At 29.2% G+C, this 27,592-nt stretch overlaps 1 protein-coding gene across 1 annotated transcript in view; it reads left to right on the plus strand.

The window, feature by feature from the left end:
• LOC107444366 (E3 ubiquitin-protein ligase SHPRH) overlaps nucleotides 1–27,592 on the plus strand; it is a 142,771-nt gene that overhangs the window by 38,980 nt on the left and 76,199 nt on the right. The window contains exons 5-12 of the mRNA XM_071188261.2: nucleotides 766–895; nucleotides 6,531–6,758; nucleotides 7,792–8,020; nucleotides 13,284–13,487; nucleotides 15,288–15,451; nucleotides 17,732–17,905; nucleotides 25,920–25,981; nucleotides 26,102–26,196. Of these exons, the coding sequence (XP_071044362.1) occupies nucleotides 766–895; nucleotides 6,531–6,758; nucleotides 7,792–8,020; nucleotides 13,284–13,487; nucleotides 15,288–15,451; nucleotides 17,732–17,905; nucleotides 25,920–25,981; nucleotides 26,102–26,196 (1,286 nt within the window). The remainder of the gene's footprint in view (nucleotides 1–765; nucleotides 896–6,530; nucleotides 6,759–7,791; nucleotides 8,021–13,283; nucleotides 13,488–15,287; nucleotides 15,452–17,731; nucleotides 17,906–25,919; nucleotides 25,982–26,101; nucleotides 26,197–27,592) is intronic.

Below are 27,592 nucleotides of genomic sequence, written 5' to 3' on the forward strand. Positions count from 1 at the left end.
ATACTTTTAAACTCTTATCTTTTATCATTGCCAGAATGTCTTACATCTTTGGAAATTGGTTTCCCTAGAGTTAAATCATTGATTTCTGTGGTACCATTTTGACAAAGCAAGGAATATCCTGTTTTAGATTTCCTTGAGGAAAGCCAATTTCGACTCCTCAGAGCTCGCGGTAGGGCCCCTGGATGAGGTTTTTAAAAATGGCACTAGTTACAATGACTTTGTGGTCACAAGAACACCTACTTCAACCTGTATTTATTATTTCATTTTCTTGAAAATAATAAAAAACAAGTTCACTTATTTTTAAATTTAATAACAATTATATAATCCTTTCTCACCTTAATTTTTAAATACAAAAACAAACTCTTTTTTTGTTAATTAGGTGGAAAATATTTTTTTCCATATTTTGAGATCTTTATTCTTCAGTTTTTATAGTCTATTTTTTACGAATTAATAATTTCCATCTTTTATTTTAGACAAATTTTCCAGTTTTTTTTTTATAAATAAATAGAGAATTTCCTAGCCATAAGTTGAAAAATTGATTAACATCCAATATTGCTATTTAATCTTCAAGAGCACCAGGTATGCAAGGGGTGAACTGAAGACAGATTTTTTATTTATTAGAAATTCTTTTAATTTAAAATATAAAAAATGAAAAGAAATTATAAAAGGCTTAAAAGATTATTTAATAATATTAAGTAACTTATACCTACTGTTTTGCTCTTTTTATAATTTCCTTTTAAGGTAATTTTTGTATAATGTTTACAGTTTTGTGAAGGAAAAGTATAGACCTGTGCCCAGAAGTAAAGGTGGCATTTTATGTGATGAAATGGGTCTAGGAAAAACCGTAGAAGTTATAGCTTGTATCTTATTGAATCCTCGCCCTTCAATGATTGTTGTAAGTTTTAATGTTTTGTACTGTTAATCCTCTCTGGTATTCTCAGCTTGATTTTTCCAAATTAGATGCTAGTTATTACCTACTGTTTTACACTCCAGTTTGTAGAATATTGATGTATAGTTTTTACTGTCTAATCTGTACTTTTTTACTGTCTAATTAGTAACTTAAACAAAATTTGAATTTAATTTTACCAAAAAAAGAGAAAAATCATCTGAATTTAGTGAAATAAAAAAATTCAAATGAAATTTTCCTTAAAAATTTAATTGTAATCTCGTAGCCTATTTAATACGCTGTTCTTGAAGGTAGCTCTATAGCTTTCTGTAAAATAATAAGTAAGTTTTTTAATTATAAAAACCTTAACAGTTTCAAAATTAATAACCAAATCTGTATCTGTATAGCTACACAAATTATTCTTTGTAGTGCCATAAATTTTTTCACAAATCAGGGAAATGTTAGCATAAAAATTTGATTTATGTTTGTAATTAAAATGTTACTAAATGAAATAGAGTTACTATTAATTAGGAGATAGAATTAAATGTAAGGATTGTATAAAACTGTTTGACTTAAAATAGATACAACAGCATCACTCAAGTTTAAAACAAAGGTTTTCTCAATAAATATTTGGGGTAATATTTTTAAATAAACATAACTTTTTTCTTTATTTTAGGTCTTATTTTTCTAAGAATTTGAAAATATCTTACTTATGCAATCTGTTTCCATTTAAATGTATTCTTCGTCATTAGTATCAGAAATTACTATTTTATTCCTCTCAAAATGAAATAACTTCAACTTCTTTTTCAAATCATTTGAACAGTGCCGTAACTTCACCCTTCGGGGCCCTGGGGCTAAAATGTTTGCCGGGGCCCTTTCTAAAACTTTGTGTACTTCATCTCTAATCGTGATTTTAGCTATTTATGTATCATGTTGTCTAATATATTTATGCAAATATGTTACTTGTTCACATATAAATGGAATTACAAAATAATGTGTATATCCCTTTAACATTTTCTTTCAAATGTTAAAGGGATATATTAATTTTAAGACATTATTAAAATGAGGAAAAGAAAGAAGAAACAAAATATCTCGATTTGAAAAGATTCTAAGTTTGATTCTTCTAAGATTCTAAGTTTGTGTTTTAACATTTTGTCTGCATATTAAGAAATTTTTACGTATTTGCGCTTTTTACATATTCTTGTCATCTAATTTATTGTAACCAAGTTTTTAAACATATGAAATACTAGGAAATAAAATTTTTATAATTTATTTTTGGTTGTCTCAACATATCATGAATTTAGTAAAATAAGTTAAAATATAGTAAAATTAAAAAACTTTTTTCGATTTTTAAAAAAACTGCAAATATTATACTAACAACTACTGCAACTATTATAAATATAAATTTACCATTTAGCTACTTTATTTTTTCATTACAAAATTAATACATACATAACAAGAGCAAGCTGGATAGTTTTAAATGGCTTTTAATCACTTTTTTATTTAACGAATATTTATAGATATTATCTTTATGCAAAATTGCTTGATAACATTTGTTTTATAAAATTAAAAAATAAACTTTTGTGATGTAATGCAAATTAATTTACGTTTCAAATGTTTAAAGAGAAGCTTGTAGTTATTTCTAGAAGTAAGTAGTAGATTACGTAAAGAAAGATCAAAGTTTTGATACTTAATTAAATAAGATATAATTCAAGCTGATAGGATAAATAGTTTTGAGGTTATGATGGTCTTCATAATAAGTGCATTTCAAAGACAGTACATTTTGTACACACACATGAAAAAAAAGAAAATATTTCAACTTTTCAAATATAAGCACTTTTGTTTCGTTTAGTCTTATTTGGTCGAGTGATTTAAAATACAGACGAAATACTACCTCATTTGTCTGTATAGCATAGCAATGTAAGATAAATAAGTTCAAGTACAAAATTGTATTTGTTGTACAGGGCCCTAAAAATATAGTATTTTGAGAAAAATTCATTCGTGAATATTTTGCCCATCGAAACTTCTGAACAGACAAAATGACAAATAAATATATGTATTTATGATGTCATGTTATCAAATGTGATAAAAAATTATGACAAGTAGCTAATATTTTTTAATATCCCAAAGAGGTTTTTTCTTATTTTTCCAAAACGAAAAATAAGAAAAAACCCTTTTTAATTGTTTGTCACGACAATGAATTTTATCTGCTTTGAATTTCTGCATTGAAAAATGTAATAGCTTTGAACAAAATATTTCAATGAATATCTTAAACATTGGTTGCAGTAAAAATCATTTTCACGGTAGAAAAAAAAAAGTCTCAAAACTAGAAAGAAAAAGGTGGAAACTTGAATAAATTTAAAGCAGCAACCTTAAGTGTTATGTTTTACACATCTTGTTCCGATATTGAAAACGAAAATAAAGTAATTCAATTGATAAACAGAAATGTTCACACATTTTGAAGAAATGATTAAAGGTAATTTTTATGGTCGGATAAATTCCTTTCCTCCATCAGCAATATTTATAGTTTCAGTACTAAAATTTTCAAAAATGTATACTTCAAACTGAGAAAAATTATGCATGAAAAAAGTTCTCAGAAAGCCTTAAATGTTATGGAAACAAATTGTGCCATTCTTAAAAATATGATTTTTTTTCTAATTAAAGCAGTTTTCAATTTTAATAATAATATTTTATGGAATTTTTTAGTGAAACGTTTGTATCAAATATATTTCTTCGTTATTTTAACATTTAAAGTATAAGTTAAGGTTCAATTTTGTATTAGAATAAAAATTAAGTTTGTTTATATAAATTAGTGTTGTAAAAATAACAGAGATAGTCAAATAAGACAAACTAAATGTGCAACGGTGTTTTAGCTCTACTCGATATAATGTGGTTATCATGTAAGATAAGAATAAAATAGTAAATTTAAAAGAATATTAATTGCATTCTCAACCCAATCGTGATATTTCCCTGCTTTTTGAATTAACAGATTTTCTTTCTTTTTTTCTCTTAAGTATATAAAACTGCAACATGTACCATTTTTTGTCAGTGAAAGCAAGGAATTTGAAATTAGTTTTATTTTAATGTAATATAGATAATACTGATCTTAAAGAATCGACCAAAGTCTCTCATAAAAGTAGAAAGAATTATCGAAACAACTAAATAAAATAATTTTTTTGAAGAACTTTTTTCTATTGATTGAAAAACAATGGTTTCTTTAAACTAAAATACTTTAAATGATGACATATTTTCAGTTTTTCTCAACGAAGCAATGTTTATAGCGTTTTATTTAACTAAATGCGATTTTTTATTAAATTAAATATGATTTTTTTAAACAAAATCAAAGGTTGCATTTCAATTTTGAATGAAAACAAAATTGTTAAAAAGCATAAAAAAATCGAATTTCTAGTTTTAAAAATTTAAAGTCCTTAATTTTAAAAATATAAAATAAGAACAAAATCCATGCACACAACAAACGGTAAAATCATGAACGTACTACATATAAGTAATTTGATATAGGAATATAAAAAAGCCAATTCTATCACTACATTAATAAGCAATTTTGAATGTATTAAATAATTCAATGTAAATATTTGCTTACCTCCTTAGAAATCAATTTCCTTTTCGTTTTGTTGTAATCCAAAGTAATGACATTTATATTTTTAAAAAAAGTTTCAAATAATTTTAATTAGTATCAATTAAAGTTAAATTTTAATTTAAAAGATTGAACAAAATAAAAGTTAACAAAAAATTTATATTTTAATTAAAAATAGATTATTTAAGAAATGCGATTAAATGAGCTAAAAATTTAAGTTTAATACAGAGAGTGTTTCGTGCGTTTCTTTCAGAGAAAATCTTATGATAAAATGACTTAAGATTCCTTACCCTTACATACCCTTAGATCCCTTAAAAGCTTACATCTGTTTTCTTAGAACATCTAGATAATTGCTTGTTTAAGACAACTGTGACTAACCAACAAATACATGGTTCTGGAAATATATGACATTTTATAAAAGGACAAAAAGCCTAGGGTTGTAAAGCTCAGGGCAATTTAAAGAAGCCAAAGGAAGGGCATTTTCCCATGGTGTAATACGAGATGGCTATTTTTTGAAGGGTCAGATAACTATGAGCAGTCTCGGTTCCTGATCTGAGGGTGTTGAGAGTCAAGGAATGCTTTAAAATAAATCTATTTGTCAGTGAAGGATGCATTTTATTACTACTTTATCCAGGGAAGGGTAAAAGCGTGGCAATTATCTTAGTTTTCTAAACACTTGTTTTATTTTTTTAAGCTAAGCCCTTCTTTTGGTTAATTTTAAATTTTAAAATTTTTTCTTCATGAATTAGAAATTGTCATATGTAGAAGAAAATTCAAACAAAACAGACGTATTTGTCTCGGTTGGGGTTGAGTTTTATTTTATTTTTTTATTTGAAAATTAGCTTCAAAAGGTGAAAAAAATAGTAGTTTCTTTTTCTGAAATTACTAATTCTATTTTATATAAAAAATTACTTTATTGTAGTGAATGTCAATGTTTCAGAAGGAATGACGCTCATCAATTAAATTTACGAGGAAAATAAAGTTTGCTACTTGAAAAATAGCTTAAAAGTAGAAAAAATTTAGTTAAATAGTTAAATACTAATTTTACTTATTTTCGTGAATGTCTGAATTACAGAAGAAGCAAAGTACTTCTTTAGCTCCCTCGTTCTAATATAAAAGGAAAATAAAATTTTCTACTTGGAAAATATTTTTAAATTTGCTTTTCCTAAAGAAAAAAAAAATTATCATATTTCTTTTTTTTATTTTGAGAAAAATTAAGTTTTCTATTTGGAAAATAACTTAAATGTTGAAAGAAAATAGCTATTTTCTCTTTCTGAATTTACTAATTCTACTAGAAACTAGTTTTGAGAATGTCTAAATTTCAGAAGGGGTGAAGCACTTCTTTTCAATTTTAAAACAAAATAAGGTTTTCTACGCTCAAAAAATAGAGTGAAAATAACGATATTTTTTCACTTTCACTTTACTTTCCCAAATTTCAAAAGGCACCTAATTTGCCCATTCAAGTTAATTTCAGAACAACAAGTTTCTTATTAGGGGCATAGCTTCAAAAATGCCTTTCCTTTCCTCTTCTCTGTGAAGCGTTTTTGTTCTTTTGAGGAAGGGAAATAATTCTCGGAAAAAGTCTTTCACCCTATGTTAAAGTAGATATGCAACTATGAAAAAGAAGATTTTAGCAAATCTTCACACAATCTCTTTCATACATATATATATTGTATAAACTCTTTTGAGAAAATGTCGCATGGTCCCTTCATATGGGGCCCCCTTGACCGTCGGGGCCCCGGGGCGGTGCCCCGACTGCCCCGGCGTAGTTACGGCCCTGCATTTGAAATGTTGATAAAATTCCGGAACCACATATGCAAGAATATTTAGTTACAAAGGCGATCTTAACAGGTATGATTAAAACTATAAAAATAGCATTTGTGACAGAACTAATAGGAGGATACAAACATGAAAACAAAAGATGCGGGACCAATGGATCGAGGTTTGATTGTATTAAAGATTGTGCTGTGAGAATTATTAAGTTTGTTCAGCTTTCATCTTGCGAGAAATTTGTTTGAATAAAACTTGTCTGTTGAATTTTATTTTCAGGAATCTGCAAGCAAAGAATCATTGGATCAAAATCGTAAAGTGGAAAAATATGAAGCTGCAAATCACTCTTTTGAATGCATATGTGGTTCAAATTATTCAGAGGATATAGATGAGACTATTCAGTGTTCTAAATGTGGACTATTGCAACACCCTGGTTGCATTCTGAATAATCCTCTCACTGCTTGGGATGATTACGTTTGCCCATACTGCTTAGTTAATGACCCTAACGTATGTTAATATGACTATTCTAATTTTTATTCCTATTCAAAATTTGAGTTTTATGAAATTTCTTTTAAATTAAAATCTTTTCATCATAATTGTATTTACTGCTATTTTCCTCTTTTTTTAGCTTAATCTGATCTATTTTCAAAATTTTGATATGTTGAGTTTGTTTTACTTTTTGTTCCATTAGTCAATTTTTTAATATAATTAATTGATCTTGCTATTTTGCTAATGTGCTTTTTTTGTTGTTTATAAAAAACCGAAAGTGCCTGACCCTGTATCTTGCGAGAATGTTATGGGTGCATTTTAATGTATGAAATATCAAAAAAAGTAAAAATATTGGCTCTTAATGTCTAACATTTCACAAAGCTTTAAATGAAGATTTTGCTGAATTGTTCATATAATGAATGTTATGAATATAATGAATCTTATCAATTTAATTATAATGAAACATAATATGTAGTTCAAAATCAATACCAAAATTAAATTTTAGTAAATATTTTTTTATTTATTTATAGAGAAATTACAAGATGAATAAATAAACTAAATAATTTGAATTAAGAGGAATAAAGTATTTTTTGAAATTTTTTTTATAATCAGACCTTCTTGTATTTCTTTTTAAGGGATCTGAAATTTTAGAGCTTTTGCTCTGTTTATTGCAGATTGCAAAAACATCCTAACTGTTAAGGAAACAAAATTTACTTTTTAGAAACCATGAAGCCAGAGTAAATTTGATAACATGTTCAAAATAAATCTATTTCTGCATGAATTATAATTAGTAATTTATGAACTGTTAAAAAAAATTTTTCTCAACTTAATTCTTCCATCCCTTAACTTTTCTAAAAAAGTGATAGTGCTCTGCCAAATAAATTTTTTAGATAATATTAGTTGGACTGCTAAAAAAGATAAATTTTATTTTTCAATTTTAACTGAGATAAAACTTACTATTATCGAAATAAAATGTACTCTTTAGTTACCTATATAGTTTTTCTTAATTTATCAAACTATATTTTATGTTTTAATATTTCTTTTTTCTTAGAAAATTTTGAAGTCTCGAGCTACATTAATTGTATCACCATCTGTCATTTTACATCAGTGGGAAGAGGAGATTAATAAACATGTGAAAGAAGGTGGTGTGAAAGTTTATGTGTATTTAGGAGTGAATCAGCAGAAATTTATTCATCCATCAGTTCTTGCAGATAATGACATTGTTGTGACAGCTTATGAAGTTTTCAAATCAGAAATTAATTACCTAAATTTGCCGCATGGTAAATATGAGTTTTGTTTGATTATGTTAGAGTAGTTCATCATGTATAATTTAATCCTTTTCATAATGGAAATTTCATCTTATCTAGTATAAAACACTTCTTTCTTTTCCTTCTAATCTGAATCTTATTAGATTCATGAGTTTGTTTGCCCTAATCACCCCGAGCACTTTGTCAGGATTTGCTTTAAAAGGTCATCCCCCACCAAGCTAACACAACTCAGCAGATGTTGTGAAGTAGCTCCATTCATATTGCACTTTCTACAAATATCAATCTTCTTGCTACCACATGAGAATTTGATGGTCCTTAAGGGACCGGAAGTTAAACGTGTTAGGTCCATTTAGAGACTCCAGCAAACTTTTTGTTCTAGGTCCTCTTCCTAAATCACAAAAGCATCCCTTGTTAACCTGCTCAAAGGATGATGTGGTTTTAACAGGGTGCGTAGCTTTTTAAAAAGTGCTTAAAGGTGCTTATTTTCGATTTTCGTTTTTTAAAAGCTCTTAAAAGTGCTTTTTTCCATGTGTGTTTTTAAAAAGTGTTAATTTTCCCCTTTCCGAAATGTGATGTTTTTCTTTACCATGTTGATTTTCGCCACAAATTATGCAAATAATTTTTTATACAACATTTTCACAATTAATTCAACCCCTATCTATTTCGGCGTACTGTCGGTCTGTAGTGTATTAAAACACCATTTGTTTTACATGCTTGATAAAATACTTATGGATCCACATTTGTGTATACTGAGCTGGATTCAGTGGTAAGGAGTTTTGCCTTTCATATGCAACCCTGCTGCATTCTGCAAGAGATTCTCAATTTCAGACTGCATTTTCCGACCTCTGTTATAGAATCGAAAAATCTTTCGAATTTTTGCTGATTACGGGGACCAGCTAAGCATTGTAAATTTTTTTTCTCTATTAGCGATAGAAAATTTCATTTCTCTTGTTAATTTCATCGTTTGTGACGAACCATCGTCTTCGTCACTGTAAATAAAACTGGATAAAACCGTCAATTGTCAAAAACTTACCAACCCTGTCTAATTATGATATTTTTCAAAATGCTTAAAAATATTTTTTGAGTTCTTGAAAAGTGCTTAAAAGTTGCTTATTTTTTGTTGAAAAATTTTGCTATGCACCCTGTTTAAGAGTAATAGGTGTACCATTCATGATAAAGAAGAGAAATAGAGCATCTTCTATTTGTTCATATTATACCTTGAGCACCCGACGGTAGAAGTCCGAAATTGCTCAGGAGCCTGCGAAGCACTTAGCTGTGCATAATGGAATGGCCTTCATGCCTGGGGACCCTACCAAGAGATAAAACTCCTGACGTACTTCGCTTATTCCACCCATTGACACCACACACCCTGCCGCATTGAGGCTGCAAGGTAGGACTTGGAGGGGATAAAACACTGTAGGAACTAAGTGTTAATCATATTTTTAAAGAATAGGCTGTTATCTTGGTAATTGTCTTTTTATACTTCAGTTGCAGTTTTCAAAGCTTTAAGCTAGTATAACTTTATTATCCAGTATTACCTGAAATCGCAATCTTATTGCTATTCCTTTTTTTATTTAAGAAACTTGTTATTTTTTGATAAAATTTGCATACATTTTATGATAACTAAGTTTTATTTTTGACCAAGATTTTAAAATACTCTTGTATAGGTACTAAGCGTGACTCATGTAATATTCTCTCTCCTTGTAATATTTTCTCTCTCCTTGTTATGTCTTCATTATTATAAATTCAGATAGTTTGTTAAATTTATTAGAAATATGATTTGCTAATGATAGTTTTGTTCCAGAAATATGCATTAGAGTCATTAAATACTTCTTAAGATACAGTTGTAATAAACTTAATATATAAAGAAAAATAAATTGTAAACTTTTTAAATTGTTATTTGTTTCAAATATTATTTTATTTTCAAAATATTATAAGAAGATTACATTTTCAAAAAATTTATCTTTGTAAAAATTTTCAATTTTATAATGTCTGAACTCTCTTGTAGACAGTCTATTTAGAAATCCTTATATATGACTTTTAATAACTTAATTATAATTTTGAAGCAAATTGTACAGTTTTAACTCATAAAATTGTATTTTATCTATTGATGCAAAATAATTTCAGCATAATTAAACTTTCTTTTTTACTATTTAGTCTAACAGTGCAACTAACTTTTATTAAATCACTAAGCTGATTAGTAAAATTAAATTATCTTAAAGCAAAATTGCTAGAGAAAAGATGCAAATAATTGTCAACATAAAACATTTTGTTAGAACATAAATTTTTTTTAAAGTTCTGAACATGATCTGAAAGCTAATTTGACATATTTATTGTAATATATTTTATTATATTTGTCATAAAATAAGTTTGACCTATTTATAATTACAAATTTCTAATAATATATTTTAATATAGAGTGAGTAGATTAGATGACCATAGAGGAGAGAGATGGCTAGTTTAAATATCTGCAATATTTTTTTAATATATTGCAGCCGATCCAGTTTTACAGAAATCAGTTTGGACAAACCATAGCTTTCCAGGACAGCAAAAATATGATATTTTTTTAATTTTTATTTTATTTAGGAGTCAAATATTTATATTTTAATATTTATATAATTTATTATTCTGTTGTTATTCAATGTGTAGGATTTTTTTTCTAACAAGCTGGACCTTTTAAACCCATATATAGTCCAGTCTTTCTTCCTGAGTATTGTATTGTATTGTATACAGGGATGAGATTTTTCCACTTTTTAGCGGATTTCCGCTTTTTTCACTTTTATCTCTTGAATTTCAGCTTATTTTTATCAAAAATTCAGATTTTCTAAAAATTTAACTTTTTTTTAAGTATTTTGCTTTTTCAGAAAATTCACCGATTTTCAAGGAGAAACAGAAAATTCAAACTACATAGCTGTCAATCCTTTCTCATTTTTACTTATTTTAGCAATTTTCACCCCTTTTACACGCAGTAGATAAGATTTTCCGAATTTTTTACCCGCCCTCCAGATAGATCCGATTTTCGTAGTTCAAACGACGCTGCTTCTGACAAGCCTTTTAGAGGTCCCAAGCCTGGAATCTGCTAATATCTCGATTCTTATTCACACGATTTTAATATCAAGCATAGCATTTCATATTTGCCTGTTGCGATTCTTATTCACGCGATTTGAATATTGTACGTTGCGACTCTTATTTACGAGATTTAAAAATCCGATATTGTGATTCCTATTTATGCCTTTTTAAAAACCTATGTAGCGATTCATATTCATGCAAGTTTAAAATTCAATGTCTTGATTTGCTCATGCGGTTTATAATATCAAGCATTGATTTTCGTATTTATACGTGATTTTAAAATAAGGCATTGGGATTCGCATTTACGCATTCTAAAAATTATGCATCATAATTCGTATTTATGCAATCTAAAAATTACGCATCATGATTCGCATTTACGTGATCTAAAAATTATGAATCGTGATTTGTATTTACGCGTTTTAAAAATTCTATATCCCAGTTTGTATTTTCTCATTTTCAAAATCGTATATCTAGTTTCATATTCATGTGATTTCAAAATCCATAATTATTTATATTCACGCAATTTTAAGATCAACTATCGCGATTCTTGTAAGAAGTAAATTTTTTTTATAATTAGTTACTATAGAGGTGACTGTTTTTCTAACGACGATTATTAGTATATGTAAGTGTTACAACATCAGAGAAACTGGAAGGGAATGTATTCAGAACTTACATCCTGTTCTTGCAAAGAAGAAAAAATAGGATTTGTCACAAAATGTTTGAAGATGGACTAACGACTAAATATAGCGAACATAAAAGATATAGCAGACAAAAGCATTCACTTAAAAAGGGATTTAATTAAATTTTTATTTTTTTTTTGGAAAAAGAGTTAATTAACTCATCATCAAAATTTTGTTTATAATTGTTGTTATTTATGCTATAAAATGCAAAATTCTTATCAAATAAAAAACAATTATCTAAACAGTTGCTGATTGTCATATAATTTTTCAAACTAAAATATCAATTTTTGTATGTTAAGGAGTTACTATATATTTCTACTTTACTGTTATTGATATATTTCAGTGGGCTCTAGTTAGATTAGACTATAATATGAACATAATGATTCGGTCCATTGTTAAAGTTTTTTTTTTTCCAATATAATTTAAAAAATAATATTACTGATATATTTGCTATAAATCACATAACAGTATTTATTAAAAGAAATGAAATATTAGTGTATATTCTCAGTAGTTTTAATTTGTTAAACCAGGTAGTTTTTCAAGTAATAATTGTCTCTTACAGAAACTGAGGAAAAATATAATTTCCAGCTTTATTTTTTCAATTGGTAATTTTTATTTTCACTAAATGTTAAGTATCAATGTAATCATTTATATAATAATAGATTAGTACACAATTGTATGTCAACACATTATTTATTACCTTAAACTGTCTGGAATTTATTATTAAAGGGTTGCGCTTGCGTAAAATTTACTATCGTGGAAATTCAGCTTTTTTGCCTTTTGGCTAATCTCATCCCTGTGTATATTTCTGTTAGGAAATCAGTGCCATCATTATATTCACCTGCTTCAATATCATAATTAAACTTTGTTGCAATGAAAATACGTTTGAAATAGGAAAAAGTGTCTATTTCATTGAGAAACAATTTTAGAATAGTACATAATTGCTATCTCCTTTTTTTTTACCCAGCTACATTAACTATTTGACTATAAATGCAGAGTGAAATGACTTTTTATTTGCAAAATTTTTTTGCAATTATAACGTCTGTGTACTGGCTATAAAAAGCATGTGCTATTTTGAACAATTAGTGAAATTAATACCTATTTGAGTGCCTAATATTGAATTGAATATAATTTATAATTTCTTCTTATTTCTAAAATGTCTTAAAAAAACAGAATATTTGTTAAAAGGAAACTTATTGGGGCTGCTTTATTTGGGTTTACCAGAAACAATATTCTAATTGAATTTTTTTAAAAGAGAAAAGTAGATTGTCTAGCAATTAAAGAAAAAATTAATCTATGTATGAAATTTTTCACAAAACTTGAAATACTCAGTAGTTTTTTTATCCCCTTAGCTTAATTTAAATCTTTTTACCTTTTTTATGCTTGTGATTTATTAATTAATACATTTTTAAATAAGAATATCTTGCAGGGTAAAAGGCATTTTACTTACTATGTTTAAACATACTTAACCAGTGTTTCTTTACATGTTATAAATATTACATTGGAAATTACTCAATTGCTTTTTAGGAGATAACCAGCGTGCTCTTCGAAATCCACAGAAATATCGCTGCATTCCATCTCCTTTGCTAAGTATAGAATGGTGGCGTATATGCCTTGATGAAGCTCAAATGGTCGAAAATGTTTCGGCAAAAGTGTCTCAACTAGCCTGGCAACTGCATTCTATTAATCGTTGGTGTATAACAGGAACTCCAATTCAGAAATCATTTCAAGGTAAAGGATATTCCTTTATTTGATATAATTATCATCTGGTATCAAATGGGACTTTATTATCGTTATCATGATAGTCATTATAATGGGGCTGTACAAATCAAAGTAGACACTATATGCATGCGTATATGTTGTCAATTCATATGAACTTAGGAACTAAAGGAAAAATAAGACCTCTAATTAATTTTTACTGTTTTTGACTTTACCGAAACAATAGTTTTCTATATTAATTCATAGTGTAGATAATAAATTAAGCAACTTGCTATATTGCTTGAAGGATAAACATTTATCTTCTTTCTGATAGAGAGCTTATTCATTCATCAAGCTTTTGGATGTTTTCTCATTTTTTTAATTTTTTTTAACAGCGTATTCTGGAAAGTACTATACTTAAATATATTGTATCATTTTTTCTCATGGTTGAACATCTTTCTACTTCATTTAAAAGACTTACTTTTACTATCAAGTTAAGAGTTTTTAATTTTTTTTAAACTTATTAAAACGAAGCAATCTTTCTTCAAAAATCTAGCAGCAAATGATAATCACAAACTTTAAACAAAACTTGGTAAATTTAATTACAGAACTATCTGAAATGAGCTTAAATTTAAATCACCTTTGTACTCATATGAACTAGGTTTTCGACTGGAAATGCTATCAGAGTAGTTTTTGATGGTTTCATCTGTGGATTAAGCCATCACATAAAAATCCTAGAAAAATTAAATTAATTTTGTGTTAAAATAATTATTTTTATTTTAATGTATAATGTTTCCTTATTCAATTTTTATGAGTTAAACTTGTTGAGAAGAAAATGATTTTAAAACTAAAAAACAAACAAACAAAAAACACCTTTTCTTACAAAATAATATTTAGATCATTCCTTTGTAAGCAAATAAACCATCTGCTGGAATTTTTTCCAGCTGTAAAGTTACTTTAGAAAAACATTTTTGTAAATAATTGGATACTTGTCACCTCAAAATCGGTTTTTTGATTAAAAAAACGGAATCCTGAATGCTGTACACTCCAGTGTTGGTGTAGACCATTCAAGCAATCAATATAAAAGAAAACAAGTTACTAATTTCCCATAGTCTTTTATTATCCCTTTCTCTCACATTGACTTAACATCTATTATACCTTCTGTGACGTTTATTGTGTTGAAAGCTTTACCTTCTTGGTTATAGGATATTTTTTTTGCTGTGTTTTCAGCTATCAAAAACTCATATTTAAAAAAAAATTATGTTCAAGTATACATTGTGCAATCAAAACATTTTTTTAATGAATTGTAGTCAAAGTTGTTAAGATTTAATTATAACAAATTTAGTTATTGTGCCCCCATTCCTTCTATATATTATAATAGAAAGCTCTGTACAGGTTAATTAGATTTGAAAATATGTGTTGTAAGTAATTGTGTTCATGTGCACTAAATGAAAAATGCAAGACGAAATTTCACAGTTAAAAAGATGTCAAATTAAGACAATTTGGCAAAAAGAATTGAGGAAACAGTGACATAAAAAAGCGAAATATGGCAATTAACAAAGTAGCTAATCTCAATCTTATCTAAGTCAATCTTCACAGAAACTAAATTTTAGTTCTTAAACAATCATAACTTCAAAACACTTACTCTGTCATAGTGTCAAGACCTAATTAAAAATTTGAGTTGCCGAGATAATAAAGTTATTGTGCTTGGTTATCGCGAATCGACTTAAAGTCACTGGCAATCTGTTAAAGTTATTTCGATCTAAAGAAATCATTCTATAGTATTAGTCTAAGTACTTGCTTTAGATAATGTATTTTCTATCATCTATTTAGATTTATATGGATTACTACTATTTCTGGGCTATGATCCTTTCAATGAGAAAATTTGGTGGCAGGAACTGTTGTGGAAACCTTTTATGAATGGATGTTCAGATACGTTAAAGGCTGTCTTAAATCAAGTTTTATGGCGAACTAAGAAAACTCAAGTTATGGAACAGGTAAGAATTCTTGTCAGTATTTTATGATTGAAATAAGGTTTTTTCATTAATAGTTAGACAAAATATCTATTTGACGAAAAATTAATTTTTGTTTTTCAAATTTAACTGAGTTTTTTTTATTTAAACTTTATTTTAAAAAATTTACTTTTTTGATTTTATTATTTAGTTTTAACAATAGGTTCACATTTGAATGTGTATTATAAGATAGACACTTTTTTTTATGTAACTCAATTTTTGTATTTCGGGATCTTGTTAAATAAAGGTTCTTAACAAAAATTTTCTCATTGGATCTGGCCAATGTTTCTTTTATTTTGTGTAAAAAAAGCAGCTTATGTTCTGCTTTGTTATTTCATGCAATTTTGATTTGCTACAGTGACCAATATAAACACTGTTTAAGAAATGGTGAGCTCAATTGGTAAAAGAAAAGATTGAAGTAAAATATGTTGCAGTATTTACACTTTAATCATTTATGTATCAGCAAATATTTAAAAAAACAATGCTGATATTTTAGTAACCGTCATTACTTCATTTCATTTTAATTATTGAATTATATTATGCTTTTTAAATAATTTTATATAAACTTTGTTTTAATGGTGTTGCTTGCTATTTTTAACAAGAAGCTTAAAATATATAATACAGTATAAAGTCCCATATCTGGACATCCGTTTACCGGAAGGGTCCCTTTTTCCAAACATTTCTTAACAATCAAAATAAACAAAACTTTTATTTTCTTAAACAAAAAAAAATTATTATTATTTTTTTTTGCATTTGCGATTTGTTAAAGAAAGTATGCAAGGTTGAGAATCCTCTACTTTTCTGCTTCTTTATGATTTTTTAACTGACTCCCACTTTTTGCTAGGTTTTAATCCGATTCCTGCAACAATCCAGAAAAAAAATTGTGTCATGGAAACAAAATTTAGCATTTAGCTATAGTGCAAAAAAAAATCAAGTATTGCATAAAAGGATTATTCCTGCAAAAAATCGCAAATTTTCAGAGTGAGAAAAAATTGCAGATTTGCAATGAAATTGTCGCGACTGAAGTGGGTCAGTAAGTGATTATTCAAAAGCGTGATTAGGAATTAGTGGTATGTTATAATAGCATATTAAAATATCTGAGATTTTGAAAACCATGTGGGAATCTGTTACAAAAGCTGTGAAAATAATGCAATCACGCAAACCACATGGATTTATTAATTGTTGATTGAAATGTACATTAATTATCGTCTATTTGTTATTTTTTATTGAATAAGGATGGTTTTTGATGTTTGTTTACTTTAAAGACATATTGTCCGGATAAATCCTATTTTCCAGACTCGCCAAAGTTTTGGATATGGGATTTTTCACTGTAGTTATAAACATCAAAATCTTATATTTGTTTTCTTATAGTAAATAGTAAAGTTCATAGCATAAATGCAAGGTAAGGTATTTCATTTTTGAAACGTAAAAATTAGAAAAAAGCATTTTGAGCTTTTCAGCTCTGCAACATTGTTTGTAATATTTTCTTAGAGTTTAATAAAAACATAAATTTTAAATTCAGAAGAAAAAAAAGAATAAAACTTATTGTACTATGAAATTCCATGTATGCAAGAATAAAGTAGTAAATCTTAAAATCAGTAGTAAATGGAACAAATTGATCAATGTGTTTCTATGACTAGAACAATAAAGTAATTATTACACTTGTGTCTGTAAGGAGTCTACTACAATGTATTGTTACAATAAAGTAATTCTGTGTCTGGGTCATGTTTCAAAAAAAAAAAAAATTAATATAGAAATTACCCTGAAGAATTATTGCTTTGAAACAAAATTATAAATTTTTTTTTTTCTTTCTGAATGCTTTTTTTATAGCTACTAAATCTCGTTAATCCTGTGATATACCATGACCCTGTTTTGTGCAAATATATATATATATTACTATTAATTAATAAGAGGTTATGAGGATTTCCTTTGAAATTTAATTGCCAAGTAAGTTTTAATGTAAAAGCAAAACATTTTAATGGAACTGTGTATAAAAAATATTAGCCAAGAAGGCTAGATTTGCCTGACAAGCAAATCTCACATTAACAAATTAAGAGGATATTGATATGAGGGAAATGTATGCTGTTTGCTTGTTTTTGTATTTAAGTATTTAATTTCTTTTCAATAAAATTAGAAAATTTTACATAGTTAAAGTTCAAAAGTATTAATTGTTTTCCCTCTGATAAGTGTAATTGATTAGTTGATATGGTGTGTTGAACTATGTTTGTATTTATATTCTCTCTCATTATGTATTTTTATGTACAGATTGGAATTCCACCTGTTGAAACTGTTGTTCACAATTTGCAATTTTCTATTGTGGAAAAAATTTTTTATGAAAATAGTCGGGAATATAGATTGAACGAATTTCGGCAATGTGTTGCTGAATTTGGTTGTCAGGATGATAAAATTGACTTTATGGACAAAAGGTTATTTTTTAAGGTAAGATGTGAAGCTCCTAGTATTTTTTTAAGTTTAGAAAAATTTCAATTAATTTGGGCCTGTATTAGGATGGAAATATATTTTGAGAGTTCATTTTTATTTTTTATCCATTATGGGTTAAAATATAAACTGCTAATTGATTTAGTTAATTTTGATGTATCAATTAATGAATGAAAAACCCATTTTTTAAATTTTTATATAGTCTTATCTTAATTTGATCAAAGTGCTGTTTAAGCATTGAAAAGCTATAAAAACAAATTAAAAATATTTAGACCCCATTATGAATGTTGGATAAGTAAATAGTAAGTTTATATTTATCCCTTCCCTGCAAAATTCATAGATATCCAGGTATTTATGACCTCATAAGTTATAAAACTCAAGTGTATTTTGATTTTTGGCCTATTATCCATGGCTTGCTTGTTAAGGGGGTGACAATTTCATTTATGTGGTTTGTTGACTGAAGAGGGCAGTATTCCACAAATTCTTCATCACTTGTAAAGATTCGTCATGTCTGTTCTTATAGATGGAGCTTTCCATCGATCAAAATTAGCTTAATACATAATATTTTGTTGAAAAAAGGTTAAACAAAATAAAAATTAATTTTGAAAGTAAACAGTTTTCTTTTAAAGTAAAGTCTAATAAACGTTTACTGTTTTATCAACTTTGCTTTAGATTAAAATATGATAATCAGTAGTTCAGTGTGGGGAGAGTAGTTACAGACCATGTCAACCATCATCTATGAAAAGGTACCCCGACATAGAGTCGAGTTAACATGTCTTATATACTAGTGAATTGTATTGTAATTTTGTAGTGGTAGACACGCTACAGTACTCCCCCACCAGAATTATAGCTATGATAGAATTCGATTAATGGATGCCACTAGTTGATTCATTGCTGTTTTGTGCGAAGCCGGGAGAGCTGTATTAAGATCACCGTATTTTTTGAGTGCTGAATGTGAGAGGTGTATTAACTTCACGGTCGTAGTCGCTCCTCTGTTGCCGTTAGCAGTCGAGTAATCACAAGTATGCAAGCCGACGTTGTGTGTGATCGAGATGAGACTGAGTAGCAATTGCGTGAGGAGGTGGATAATGATGCAGTCACAAGTAGCAAGTCAACTTTTCAATGTGGACCATCCAACGAAGTAGGCGTTACTGCCGATGTTGGCGTATCCAGATCAAAGTGGACGTTTTTTTGCCAAGGTAGGCGTGTTCACATCACGTCCGAAGGTCACCAATGTGGGGAGAGTGGTGAGCTATAGATCTAGCCTCACCTAACTTTATTTAAAGCTTTAAGTTTATTTAACACCGTTGGCAACGTTCCGTTGACAACTGAGTTGTAATTTGGTTTTTCACTTTTCCAGCTTTACCTTTTTTCATTTCTCGGCCGTCAAACCAGATGGTTGTGTTCTTGTTTTTAGTTAATAAATTTAGTTTATGTATGAATGGTATTTCTTTCTTTATGCATAACGTTCAATAGACCCTCGAAGACACGGGGGCCTAAAAGTGGTGACCCGTTTGGACATAGAACACGTACAATCTGCAAATAGAATGTTTCTTTCATGGTGGTGTCAACTGGCGTTTAGTAAGCTTATTCTAAGACGTAAATATGGTCATTTATTTCAAATATTAGATGGAATTTAAATTTATAAATGCTTAAAGTATTGCAAATTTTTTAATATTTCTCTAAAGTTAATTGAACTCTTTAAAATATTCTGTCATTATATTTGACATTTAATAACTACTTTTCAATTTCGTAAACTTTGTTACTTTAATCTTAATTTACTATAAATTTCAATTACAGTGTGTAAAAAGCAATGAATTTTTAATTAGAGTATAAGAAAAACAATTAATTAGTTTCAACATTATCACTTACAATAATTTTAATTTAAAATGAAGTATTCTTCAACTGTATTTTGCATTCTTTCTCAAAATGCATTTATTAACTTATGTTTGATATACTTCGATTAGAAATTTTAATTTGTGATTTATTGTGCATGCCTTTCCTTTTTGCTCTCTGACTCGCTCATATAAACAAAATGCCTGACGAAATTACTGCTTCTGAAAACGTGGCAGATGTTGCTCGCGTCACTTTTCAAGCACCCCCGTTTTGGCGCGCTAATCCAGAAGTGTGGTTTATTCAATTGAATCTCAGTTTGTCGTATCTGGGATAAGTGCCGACGACACAAAATATCACTGCGTTGTGTCTGCTCTAGATGGAGACGTTCTAACTTTAATTTCGGATATTATTCGGCAGCCACCTACTGATAATAAATATGAAACAATTAAAAATAGAATAATTGCAAACTATGCAGATTCCGAAACTGCTCGTTTGAAAATGCTTCTTAAAGACTTAGAATTGGGAGATAAACGACCTTCGCATTTATTACGCTCCATGCAAGATCTGGCTGGTAATTCTATAAGCTCAGAAATTTTACGTTCACTTTTTCTTCAGCGTTTACCGGTGTCCGTGCATCAAATTCTTTCAGTTTGCATGGAAAAAGGTGAGCAAAATTTATCTCTCCTAGCCGAGAAAACCGATAAAATTTTGGAAGTAACTCAAAATTCATTGACAGTGAATTCTATAAATGTGACAGATGATAATTCACGTTTTCAAAAATTGGAGGACGAAATTCGTAAACTTTCCGATACCGTTACACGTTTGTCTAGACAACAATATCTGAATAAAAATAAATTTAGCACACATAGACAAGGTTCTCGTTCAAGGTCGACGCAGCGCACTGTGGCGGGACCTCTATGCTGGTATCACTATAAACTAAACTGGTACTAAAGCTAACAAATGCATTCCTCCTTGTAATTACGCTCAAAATTCGGAAAACTGATTGGACCCTCTGTTCATGCGACGGCAGATATCGGTCCTAGTCAAAGTCGCTTATTTGTATACAACAGGCTCACCAACCGCCAGTTTCTTATAGACCGGGGCTTCTGTTTCAGTTATTCCAAAAACACATATGCTGAAAAATTTGATTTCTAATAAATCTTTTGATATTTATGCTGCTAATGGTTCGAAAATTGCAGTTTACGGTCAGACAACATGTACTTTAGATTTCGGAATTTCCAGGGGATTTCAATGGAAATTTCTTGTCGCTGACGTTACTCAACCAATTTTAGGAGCGGATTTTCTTACCCATTTTAAATTGCAGGTTGATTTAAAAATAAAAAATTGATTGATTCCTTAACTTACGCTGGTATTAAAGGGGAAACATTTCCTACTTTCTCTTTGGGTTTAACAACTATTGCAGAAGATGCTGCTTATCGAAAATTATTATTGCAGTACCCTCGCATATGTACGAATAACTTAACTTTCAACACTTCAACTCATGATGTTCAGCATCATATTCAAACTACAGGTCCTCCGGTGTTTGCAAAAGCTAGACGTTTGCCACCGGATAAACTTGCAGCCGCTAAAAAAGAATTTGATTATATGTTAAAAACCAGCTTATGCAGGCCTTCAAGTAGCCCATGGGCAAGTCCCATTCATATGGTGCCGATGTCAAACGGCACTTGGAGAATATGCGGTGATTACAGACGGTTAAATTCTATTACAATACCAGACAGATACCCTCTCCCACACATTCATGATTTCGCTTATAGCCTAAATGACTCAAAAATTTATTCAAAGTTGGATTTTGTTCGAGCGTATCATCAGATCCCTGTCGCGGAAGCAGACATTGAAAAAACAGCTGTTATAACCCCTTTTGGCTTATTCGAATTCACTAAAATGATGTTTGGGCTGTGCAATGCAGGACAAACTTTCCAACGCTTCATGCATGTCGTTTTAAGGGGATTAGAATTTTGTTTCGTATACCTTGATGACGTTTTAATTGCTTCCAAAACTTTAGAAGAACACTTAACTCACTTAAATACAGTTTTTAAACGTTTTGATGAATACGGAATTGTTTTGAATACCGAAAAATGGGTGTTTGGAAAATCAAAGTTAACATTTTTAGGTTTTGAAGTGTCTCCCGATGGAATTGCTCCTTCACCTAGTAAAGTGTCCGCAATTACCGATTTTCCCCAACCTAAAACTGTATCAGAATTACGTAGATTTTTAGCAATGTTCAATTTTTATCATAGATTTATAGATCACGCCTCCGAAAAACAATCTCTTCTTAGTTCCTTACTCACAAATAAAGAGAAAGACTCTACACCCATTAATTGAACAACCGAAGCTGTGTGCGCTTTTGAAACTTGCAAACAAGCCATTTCTAATGCAGCAACACTTGCACACCCCACACCCGCCGCAAAATTGTTTTTGCATACAGACGCGTCCGACATTGGTATAGGCGCAGTCCTTCAACAGCTAAAAAACTCCACACTCGAACCTCTAGCATTCTTTTCTCGCAGTCCACTCTTCCATACGGTACTTCGCTCACATGTTAGAGGGAAGAGAGTTCTATGTGCTAACGGATCATAAACCGCTGACTTTCGCATTCCAGCAAAAATCGGATGACTCTTCACCTCGTAAACGGACATTTACAGTATATAAGTCAGTTTACAACGTCGATTCGTCACGTGCCTGGAAAAGAAAATGTTGTTGCTGAAACACTTTCCCGCATTGAGGAAATAGCACTCTCTGGTCCAATGGACTGCGCTGAACTTGCAGCAGCACAAAAATCCGATCCCGAACTTAGCACTTTAAAGTCGTTAGCTAATTCTAGTTTAGTTTTCAAAAATATTGTATATCCTCCTGACAGCATAATACTTTGTTGTGATACTTCTACTAATGTTGCACGCCCATTTATTCCTCAATCTTATCGACAAATAATTTTTTCCAAATTTCATAACCTGTCACATCCCGGTATACGCGCAACAATTCGTCTCATTAAACAAAGGTTCATTTGGCCTTCCTTGAATAAAGATTGTACCCTGTGGTGTCGAGCTTGTGTCTCGTGTCAGAGAGCTAAAATTCAAAGGCATACGAAATCACTTTTAAAAGATTATCCTCTAACTTCTGATAGGTTCGCGCATATACATATTGATATCGTCGGACCACTTCCTACATCAAAAGGTTTTAGATTTTGTCTCACAACAATTGATCGCTTCACGCGTTGGCCTGAAGCAACGCCAATTGTTGACACCACTGCTGAAACGGTTGCTGCTGCCCTACTGAATACCTGGATAGCTCGCTTTGGAGTTCCAGAAACTGTAACTACTGATAGAGGAGCACAGTTTGAAAGTGAACTTTTTTCACAATTATCCAGAATGCTGGGTATACACAGAACTCGAACAACAGCTTACCACCCACAAGCTAATTCAATGGTCGAACGCTTTCACCGACACTTAAAATCGTCCATTAGAGCCTATGCCACAGAAAAATGGGTCGAAGTCCTGCCACTAATTCTTTTAGGAATTAGAACTGCTATTAAAGAAGACCTCACCTTTTCAAGTGCAGAGATGCTCTATGGCACAACCCTTCGATTGCCTGGAGATTTTTTCAGACCTTCCAGTACTGGCAAAGAATCCCGCAATGTCCCTATTTTTCTGCAAAGACTTCGTGAGTTCATGTCTACGTTGCTTCCTACTCAAGTACCATGGCACGGACAGCACAATATTTTTGTGCATCGAGACTTGAAAACGTGCACACATGTGTTTGTGAGAATTGACAGTGGCCGCCGAAGTCTCGAACCTCTGTATCACGGCCCACATAAAGTTGTTAAACGCAACAACAAAGTGTTCACCTTAAAAATTGGAAATAAAGAATCAACAATAACCATTGACAGACTTAAACCATGTTTTACAGACAATACGTCCAATGTGCATCCAAGAGTTGAAAATCTCCCCACAAATCCTCCATATAAATTGATTCTAAAGAACAGTATGGAATCTTCACAACAATCCACGAATCTTACACCTTCCAAACCGAAACAGCATAAGGTTAAATTTGAAAACTCTCCTCGATTTTTAACCAAAACTACAATGAGAGGAAGAAAAGTTCAAGTACCTGTTCGTTACCCGCAATAAACATTTGCGCAGTTTATTTTTGGTAACGTTCGTGGATCTCACTGGAGGGGGAGTACTATGGTGAGCTATAGATCTAGCCTCACCTAACTTTATTTAAAGCTTTAAGTTTATTTAACACCGTTGGCAACGTTCCGTTGACAACTGAGTTGTAATTTGGTTTTTCACTTTTCCAGCTTTACCTTTTTTCATTTCTCGGCCGTCAAACCAGATGGTTGTGTTCTTGTTTTTAGTTAATAAATTTAGTTTATGTATGAATGATATTTCTTTCTTTATGCATAACGTTCAATAGACCCTCGAAGACACGGGGGCCTAAATTCAGCATTTCAGTAAAATTAATGTCTTTTAATTAAATACAAAATGTAGGAAGGAGGACTTAGTTTCTGCTCTTTCCTCTTAGCTTTATTTATCTCCATATTCTTTAAACATTCCTTCTTATTTCTTAAATTCCACCTTATGTCTTTGTTCATTTTCTCTCACTGTAAAAGCAAGTGAAACAATGACTTTTTTAACTTTAGAATACAATACTCTAAACATATTTAATTCTGATTAGGAAGAACTAAAATGAATGAATAAATTTATATCGCTTATTTAGTGTCAATGGTTATTTAGTGTATGATTCAGTGTTTATTTAATGTAATATGTATTTTGTATTCATAAAATAACACTTAAAAGTATTTGATATTTTATGTAATGTTTTGTTTTTAAATTTTTTTACATAGTTTTATTATCTATTTATTCTGGTGATATATTTCTCATAGAAGCAAATGCATAGACGCTTTGCGCGATGTTGTATATAATCAGCTGTTAATTCAGATTTGATCAGCCAGCTTGTAAGTAGGAAGCAAGAAACTTGAAGATTTATTTTTCTATTAATTTCTTTTTGTTATAAAGTGGGAGTGTAATTTTTACAATAACTATTTCATACATATTTTTTCCCTAATTTTATAAGTTGATATTTTGACAATAAGTCAACATTTATAATAAACCAATATACATAAAAAAATTTTTCACAGAATATGCACCAAAGTGAACACTAGGTCGAAAATTACAGTACTTTTATCTGCAAATATATATGCATACGTTTATAGATGTAAAATACGCAGGGGTTAATACCTTGGATTTTTAGCTGGTTAAATACCCAAAATTTATAAATATCTTGGTATTTATGTTTTCATGAATCATGTTTATGTATCATGTTTTCTTTGGGGGGGGATATATATTTAAGGTACAATTGAGTTTTGCTCACATTGTCAATAGTTAATTAGTTATTTACTAAGAAGAAAAATTCCTTCAATTGGACATTTAAATTATTGGAATCATTGTATTTTATTTTTTTATTTGAAAGTGGCTATGGTTTAATCATCCGGAAGTTCACATTTGGATTCATAATTCCCAATATTTGTGGTTCTAAAACTAATTTCTAAATTAGTAAAGTTTTGCCAAAAACATATTTTTAAAATGCAAAATTGTTTTCTGAATTTAAGTAATTTATTTTAGAAAAATTATCATACAAACTTTTGCTGCATATAAATAATATGTAATCATTCTTTAATCCATATTTAATTGTAATGTGATGATATCTGAACAATAATGCTTAATGTGTTAATTTAAATTGGCTGTAAGGTTTTGAATTTTTAGATAGTTATTAGTAATTGATTAAAAATATAGAGTTTAATGTTAATACAATTTTCAAAGGGGTAAAAAATATATGTTAATTCTAGCTTTCATGTTTAAAAATCAGTTGACAAATATCTAAAAAAATAATCAGATATGCCATTTCTTATTCACTTTAAGGACTTCAGATTATATTTATTGAAAAGGAACCTTGCCATTAAGTTTTGTAGATGTGTATTTTATGTACTTTTATTGAGAATGTGTGCATTTAACATTGTTTTTTTTCTGTATTCAGTAAATTTTGTTGTAAGACAATTAACATGTTGAATAAATTTTTGCTGTTTTATTTTATTTATTATTATTTTGTTTCCTATTGAAATAATTGTTTTATAATTTTTATACATTTGTTTTTATTACAGCTGTTAGTTCCTTTAAAGAAACTACAATTGTGTTGTGACTGGTTTGGGTCTCCTGACGAAAAGTAATTATCTTATTTATTAATTTGAATTTTACTTCATTTTATTCATTTGTATTTTATAATATTGCCAATCATCCTCTTTTCACTTCTAGTAATGTATTAATTTCTAATGCACTATTATAGACGAGTTACTATTCCTGAACTCCATGACCATTTGATAAGAACTTCCAGGCTTGATTGTGAAGAATGTCATAGACAATTAATTGCAGCTTTGAATGGTAAATTATCTTAAGTGCTTAGTTTTAGTACATTTTATGTGTCTATAATTTTGTGTATTGAACCAAAATAAATTATGAAGTTCTGTAGGTTTTCTCTAAGTGCATCTGTTAGGAAATAGAAAATATGAAGTTTATGTTTTGTAATGGGCTCACATAATTATTATGTTCTGTATTTTACTTTGAGGTCAAAACTTAATGACTGACCTATATAAATAGAATGCTTCATGAATGGTTAATAAATACATAAAAAACTCATACTTTTTAGTTAAAAGCAAGTAATTTAAATTCTTATATTTTATTGCTTTTTTAAAAAAATATTCTTAAGAAACATAAAAAGCTACTCTAATTTATTGGAGATACGCTGCCTTGGAATATATGCTGCAATTGTAAGATTGAACTAAAAAGGGAGAAATTTGTCGCCAGAAAGGCTGCACCATCAGATATGCCGCACAAAAGTTTACTGCATAATCGGTCTTGGAATTAATGCTTCTGTTACAAATAACAAGTTATATACAAAAAAAATTATTAAATGTTTAAAAATCATTAAAATAATTTTTAAATATACAATAAATTAATGAATTTAATCTTACTTAAAATCAGAAATTATGTATTTTGATAATTTTTTTCATAACTTTTCAAATGTATGCAAAATTGCACTATGTACAATTTGTAAAATTCAAATGCATTACTTTATTAAATGCTTATTTAAAATACTCACATTTTATTTAAACCAAGTGAAAGCCTGCGACCAGGGCAGACAGATTTCAAAGGTAATAGATCATGTGTTGACCACATTTTTACATTAAAGATTATTGTCGAACAATCTATTGAATTGAAATCAGCAATATACTTAAATTCCATAGATTTTGAAAAGACTTTCAACACAAAGAAACACGCTGGAAGCTGTTAAAGTACTATGAAATTCATGTAATGATTTGTAATTTTGTCATGAGTTATCCATGCCGACCAAACAATTAGAATCTTTCATGGTTGATTCCAGTGTTAGACAGGGTTGTATATTTTCACCAACAATCATTTTATTTGCTATTGACTTGATTATGAAAAGCGTATCAGAGAATAAAAGAGGTATTAGAACCTTGCTGAATATCTTTCTGACCTTGATTTTGCAGGCAACTTATGTTTATTGACCAACACTCTGTAAGATAGGCAAACAAACACGAACATTTTAAATGTAGAGGCAAAGAAAATGGGACTAAAAAATTAAATAAATAAAGTATTTAAAAATTAATAATCAAAACAAAGATATTTAATATTTCTCCGGCACAGATAACGTGAACTATTTTTATTTTCAGCAAAAGTTTTATCTCCTTTTAAAATCAGAGTTATTAAGTTTAAGCTCTTCATTTTTTCCAGAAAATTCAAGTAATAAAAGAAA

The sequence above is a fragment of the Parasteatoda tepidariorum genome, chromosome 12 (assembly GCF_982258835.1).
Source record: "Parasteatoda tepidariorum strain Cologne lab strain chromosome 12, Ptep-v5.0, whole genome shotgun sequence".
NCBI lineage: Eukaryota > Metazoa > Arthropoda > Arachnida > Araneae > Theridiidae > Parasteatoda > Parasteatoda tepidariorum.